We start from the raw sequence: 7294 nt of genomic DNA on the forward strand, positions 1-7294 counted from the left end.
TATATTTTTTATAATATTTTTACATGAACTGTTTCTAAAAATAAACAGGTAAAATGACTAATTTACCCTTACATAGGGTTCACTTAGTCAGCTTTAACCATGAAAACTAACAGAGTTAGACCTGAAGAACATAATGTGTAAGGGTTTGCAAACATTGAGTATGTTTTTTGTACTTTTTGAAGACAAATGACATAGTTTACAATCTGGTTTCAACATAAAGGACGATTTTTGTAATTTACTTAGAAAACAATTAGAAAAAGGTAAAGGTCTCTATAGCTGACTCGTATTTGGGATATTCAATCATTGCTTTATATATTTGCTCCGCATATAGATTTTAGACATAACGGTGCCAAGAATTATTTTCTCCCGACGTTCCTACTTGTTTGGGTACAGACGATCGAAACATCGTTTTTATGATATAGTCTTGTAGTGTCAAATGTACATGTCATCAAAGCTACCTTATGGTTTACTTTTTTTAGGCCTATCGTTATAATATACTAATACGACGTGTTTATTGTTTGCTACGTTTCGATAAAAGTTTTACTCAACATCAAACGTGCCAAATACCACTGCTTTTTATGTTCTTTATTTTTTTTTCAATATAATTTGTTCCCTTTTCGTTATTTTAAAAATATAGTATACCGCTCTGATATGCTTAGTTTTATTCAAGTCTCAATAAAAGTTTTACTCAAAATTAAACGGGTCAAATGTAACTGATTTTTTTTATTCTTTGTTTTACAATACAATTTCATTGGTGTTTTATTGACTTTCCTTTAATTTAATGATCATCTTTGAATATTCGAAACACAAATCCGAATATGTTGTTAACAAACCAAACCAATACTAACATCGATACCAGTATCGGTATTATTGGAATTGATACCGGTTTTTGTTTTTTTATGGTTTTAGTGGATGTAAAACATGTGTCGATATCCTTTTGTTGGTGATCAGAGGGGATTAAAAGTATAAAACTCACACAAATTTTGGGGCAATTTTCTGGATTTTATATCAAACTAAAAAGCAAATTACAATGAAAGAAAAAACGAACTGAACTTGAAAGTGCAACTAACTCTCTTGAAAAAACAAATTACTGCTACTCTATTTATTCAACGAAAACAAAATAAAACTGAATAACTAACTCCATGTTGCTTCCCACGTTGTCTTCCATGCTACCACCTTTTACTCCCCACTACTCGGTCAAAACACTACCGAGTCAATTAATACTTGGTCAACAAGTCACATTAGCCCACATTCTCCCCCTGATGTGAGCTTGTTTTCTCAAAATCTTCAACACCAACCAGCATCTTCATTTCAGTAAACTTAATTAGTGGTAGAGCCTTTGTAAGTAAATCTGCCTTTTGTAAGTCACCACTCACATGCTCAACAATGATCAAATCCCGGTCTACACACTCTCTTATGAAGTGAAATTTCGTATCGATATGCTTACTTCGCCCGTGAAAAACAGGATTTATCATTAATGCTATTGAACCTTCATTGTCTACCAAAATTTTCACACACTCAGCTTTCTTCCCAGTTAATTTGCTAACCAAATTTCGCAGCCATAAAGCTTGGCAAGCGGCTTCAGTCGCAGCCATAAATTCAGCCTCGCACGAGGAAAGCGCCACCGTGCGTTGCTTCTGCGATGACCATGTTATCAGGTTATTAGACAAGTAAAAAACAGTACCTGTAGTGCCTCTCCGATCAACCAAATCAGTCCCAAAACTGCTATCACTGTAACCAAGAAGTTTTCCATCTCCCCTGATCTATATTTCAGCCCATAGTGAACCGACCCTTTGATATACCTCAATATATGTTTCACCGCCAACAAATGCCCATAGTGAACCGACCCTTTGATATACCTCAATATATGTTTCACCGCCAACAAATGATTTTCTTTAGGCTTTTCCATAAAACGACTTACAACCCCAACCGAGTAGCTGATGTCGGGACGTGTATGAATCAAATATCTCAAACTCCCAATGAGACGTCTATAAAGAGTCGGATCGACCTCTTTTCCTTCTCCTTCCTTGGTTAGTTTCAGCTTATGGTGCATCGGGAACTTGCTCGAGTTGCACTCAGTCATCCCAGCAAGTTTTAGTATTTTCTTAGCGTATGCAGACTGCTTCAAAATAATACCCGTTTTCTGCTGATCTACCTCAATCCCAAGGTAGTAAGAAAGCTGACCCAAATCAGACATGTCAAACGCCGATTTCATTTTACTTTTGAAAATCCCAATGTCTCTCTCCTTCGGCCCTGTCACAATTATATCATCTACATACACTCCTACTATAAGAAGTGAGTCTGACTTCTGAATAAAATACACAGCTTGCTCATGTTTACATCTAACAAAGCCAAGTTCTTTTAATACCTTGTCTAATTTCGAGTTCCACGCTCTTGGCGCCTGCCTCAAACCGTAAAGTGCTTTGTTCAGTTTATAAATATGGTTCTCCTTTCCTTTTATCACGAACCCATCAGGTTGGCTCACATATACTTCTTCACTGAGCTCCTATTCAGAAAAGCCGTCTTGACATCAAGGTGATGCACAAGCCAACCTCCTGAAGCTGCCATGGCTAGAAGAAGTCTGATGGTCTCCATTCTTGCAACAGGCGCGAAAACATCACCAAAATCGACCCCTTTTCTCTGTGCATACCCTTTCACAACCAGTCTGGTCTTATGCTTTGTGATGTTCCCATCCATGTCCTTCTTCAATTTAAAAACCCATTTTAGTCCGATTGCCTTGTGACCAGCAGGCAATTGAACTAAAGACCAGGTTTTGTTTCGTTCTATCGACTCAATTTCACTCTTCATAGCAGTCTTCCATTCACTAATTGCAACAGCCTCTTTATAGGACGCTGGCTCATCATCAATTAGAAATAATTCACCAGAATCTTCAATTTGGACAGTAGAGTCGTATACATCGTCTAACGAACGGAAACCCTGAAACGGAGTATCATCATAGGTTGAACTTGCAACTGAATCGGTAGTATTATGCGTGTGTTTATTCGAGCTCGATGCAGATGCCCAAGACGAGCTCCCCTGATCTCCATTGTTTTCTAAAGAGTCAAAAATTGGAGACACAACATTTGAGAATTGGGAATTAGGGTTATCTGTAGCATCATTAAACACGTCACCTTGACTGGGCCCCTGTTCATAATTAACTTTTAAATTAACCCAATTTGGTTGCTGAGATGTGGGCTGGTATATTTGGGCTTCATTCCAGGCCCAATGCCTCCCTTCCAAAAACTCTGCATCTCCTTCACGCACAACACAAATTCGTTTTTGCTTAGGGTTGTACATTCGATACTCTTTGCTACCAGACTCTGAGCCAAAATACACCAACGGTTGACTTCGATCAGCTAGTTTATCAAGGTGACCTCCTACTTTCTTAATAAAGCCAACACACCCAAACACCTTTAATTTGTTTAATTTTGGCTTGAAACCTTTCCAACCTTCGTATGGAGTCTTGCCTTTAAAACCTTTTGTCGACACCCGGTTTAGGACATACATAGCATGCCGTACCGCCTCACCCCAAAACATCTCCGGCACAGCCATAGTCTTCAAGAGTGAACGGGTTACTTCCATTACGGTTCGGTTCCGACGCTCCACAACACCGTTTTGTTGTGGAGTGTACGGTGCCGTTAACTGGCGTTCAATCCCTTGGTCTTCACAGTACTGATTGAACTCTTTGGAAGTAAATTCTCCACCGCGATCCGTTCTCAACATACCAACCTTGTATTTATTATTCTTTTCAGCCTTCACTTTAAACTTTTTGAAATTACTAAAAGCTTCATCTTTAGTCTTTAGGAAATATACCCACATGAATCTGCAGTAGTCATCCACAATTAACATAAAAAATCGATTCCCCCCTATGGTTTGAGGAGTTATGGGACCGCAAAGATCCGCGTGAACTAACTCGAGAGGTTTACTCGCACGCCATGTTGTTTCTTTGGGAAATGGTTTGCGAGTTTGCTTAGAGATTAAACACCCTTCACAAAGTTCAGTTTGGTGTTTAATATGTGGCACTCCTTCTACTAAATTTTTCTTTGTCAGCTCCTCAAGAGACTTGAAATTAACGTGACCCAACCTTGCATGCCAAACCCAATTTTCATCATCCATATTTGCAAGTAGACAAACTGGTTTGGTATTTTTCAGTAGAATCTTATAAAGCCTATTACTTGACCTTTGCACTTTCATAACCAACGAGTTAACTCTAACCCGCGCGTTGCGGCGGGTTGTTGATAATGAATGTTTTAGTATCACTATATTAGATGCGAAAATTCATAAGGTTATTTAAGACGTTCTTTTATTTTGTTGCTTTATCACCCCTGATTGGAAACAAATCATGAGACAACTTTGATCACATGCATGTTTGTGTTTCGATCAATTGTACGTTACTATTCGCAACTCTCTTTTAAGTAAATCTATATCAAAACGTATAAAAAATAAGCACAACGCAACAACATACTCAAATTTTTATAAACATCGTATTTTAAAAGTTATAAGAGAAAAACAACCCAAAAAAATTTGTACAGTGATAAAATGATAAAAAATAAAATAAATAAACATATATTTGTTTATCACTCCACGGTTATTAATATATATAGACAATATTAAGTTTAAAATATTTAAATTTACCATTTCTTTGAAATTAAGTGTAACAAATAAAAAAGAAAGTTAAGAACATAAAAAAAGTAACACGAAAACAAATATATTATATATCGTAAGAATATTGTAAGATGCAAAATGGGATTTGAGGATTTCGCTGGAGAAAAATAAAAGCATGAAGCGGTACGATATTACGACTCGCGTGTCGGTTTAGTTGATTTTTTTCCAAACGTTGGGACGGTTACTTTCCGGCCGGAGATAATATAAGTTTTTTTTTATATAACCGTCACATGAATGTTTGCGTTTAAACAATATTTATGTAATCCTCTTTTCATTAAACAATATTTAGATGCAATACTCTTTTTCTTTAACTCATGCATTTCTTGCATTTGATACTTAAGAATTTAACGATTATTGTCTATACATGATCCGTATCTTTAAGATGCTGCGTGTTTTTGTTATCAGTGTGAACCATTCATGACATACCACTTCAGGCGGTTTTACGCATTAGAGTCATGTCTTTTAATAGACCACTTTAATAATAAAAGGAAACAACGCATCCTTTCGGTAAAAAATACATATTTTATTGTTAAAGGGTGTGTCGATTGGTAAATTTTTAAAGGGTGTGTCGATTAGTAAATTTTATATTAAAAGTTGTGATATTTGAAGAGGTGTGATGCATTTAAATGTGGTTTGAGGGGTTGTCTTTTTGAAGAGGTATGATCCAAATTATTGTGTCTTTAATTACTTCTTATATTTTGAAAAGGTATGATCCAAATTATTGTGTCTTAATTACTTCTTATATGTATATAGTTTGAAAGGTTGTGACTTTTTGAAAATGTGTGATCTAAATCATGGTGTCTTAAGTTACCATATATATGGGTTGTGACTTTTTGTAAGGGTATGATACATATAAAAGTAGTTTGAAGGGTTGTGACTTTTTGAAGATGTATGATCCAAACCATCATACCTTAATATGTAGTTTGAAAGGTTGTGACTTTTTGAAAAGGTGTTATCCAAACCATCATACCTTAAGTTACTTTTTGTAGGGTTATATAATTTCCCACTTTCATTAAACATTCTTAAATACTCTTGCTTCATAATTATCTTGTACCCGTCTTCCGTCATTTGGCCTAGGCTCATAACATTACTACGGAGTGCAGGGATGTAGTAAACATTTGACACACTCAAATGATCACCATTTTTACATAAGAACAGAATTGTACCTTTCCCTTCGATTTGAACCTTGGACCCGTCTCCGAACCGCACCTGCCCGGTAACCTTCTGATCCAATTCAGCAAACATGTCAATGTGGCCAGTCATGTGATTGCTGGCCCCATTGTCCATGTACCACACGTTGTGATCTGCATTCGTTTCGAGTCTACTCGGGTAGACTTTTTCTTCGTTTAATAACACCATGGATGGTGTTTCTTCACCATAGACACTCAATAACAGTGTCTGTTCTTCCTCCTGCCCTTGAGTCAAGTTAACTTCATCGTCTTCTTTCTTCCCTTGGTCACACTCATTTGCATAATGACCATAGTTATTACATTTGAAACACTTCACGTGTCGTTTATCTTTTGCTTTTCTGTCATAACGCGGACCACTACCTCCGCGTCCACCTCTTCCACGGCTTGCTCCGCGACCCCTTGAACCGCTTCGACCTCCTCTTTCCGTCGAAAACCCGCGTCCACGACCACTTGGTGTGAAACTTCTGTGTGAGGATTTTTGCTCAAATCTGCCATCATTTTTAGTTAACAACAAAGCATTATCACTGGTTGCATTTGCTTGTCGTAACTTCAGTCGATCCTCATATGCCTTCAACCGTCCGATAGCCTCATCAAAAGGCATGGTATCCAAATCTGAATATTGCTCAATTGAAGCAACTAACTGAAGGTACTTGTCCGGAACCGTGTCGAGGAATTTTCGAACCACCACTTTGTCTTCTAGAGTCTCACCGAGACTACTGTACTTCGAAATCATGCCGGATAACTTCCCGGCGTATTCATCTATGGACTCCCCGTCCTTCATACGCATTGCCTCGAACTCACTTCGGAGGGTGTGCAAACGTGCTTTTTGCACCCTCTCGGCTCCCAAGTATCTCAATTTCAACGACTCCCACACTTCTTTCGCCGACTTTTTCTTCGAAACTTGTAGCAAAACCTCCTCTGGTATTGCTTGGAACAAGAAAGCTCTTGCAAGTTTGCTCTTTTTTTCATCAATTGCAACACCATCTTCTGTTTCTATGGACTCCCAAAGACCTTGAGCATCCAGAATTGCTTCCATTTTGATCGCCCAAGTTGTGTAATTCGTGGCGGTTAAGATCGGGCATTGCAACGAAACGACTCCGGCTTCCTTCTGCGGGTTTGATGTAGTGGCTAAGGTTGACATGGCTTTGAATCTGGGGTATTTGGGCATCAATTGTCTGAACCGTGTAGCTCTGATACCAAGTGTTGGTGATCAGAGGGGATTAAAAGTATAAAACTCACACAAATTTTGGGGCAATTTTCTGGATTTTATATCAAAGTGAAAAGCAAATTACAATGAAAGAAAAAACCAACTGAACTTGAAAGTGCAACTAACTCTCTTGAAAAAACAAATTACTGCTACTCTATTTATTCAACGAAAACAAAATAAAACTGAATAGCTAACTCCATGTTGCTTCCCACGTTGTCTTCCATGCTACCAC

General features: G+C 37.7%; 1 protein-coding gene across 1 annotated transcript; it reads right to left on the reverse strand.

Moving 5' to 3' along the window:
• Positions 1–2481: 2481 nt before the first annotated feature.
• On the reverse strand, positions 2482–6996 carry LOC118490096. The gene is made up of 2 exons (XM_035987307.1): positions 5636–6996; positions 2482–3823 (listed from the first exon to the last, which is right to left on the reverse strand). Exons 1-2 carry the CDS (start codon positions 6994–6996, stop codon positions 2482–2484), a joined length of 2703 nt encoding a protein of 900 aa, XP_035843200.1.
• Positions 6997–7294: the final 298 nt, after the last annotated feature.

This window comes from Helianthus annuus, chromosome 1 (assembly GCF_002127325.2).
Source record: "Helianthus annuus cultivar XRQ/B chromosome 1, HanXRQr2.0-SUNRISE, whole genome shotgun sequence".
Taxonomy (NCBI): Eukaryota; Viridiplantae; Streptophyta; class Magnoliopsida; order Asterales; family Asteraceae; genus Helianthus; species Helianthus annuus.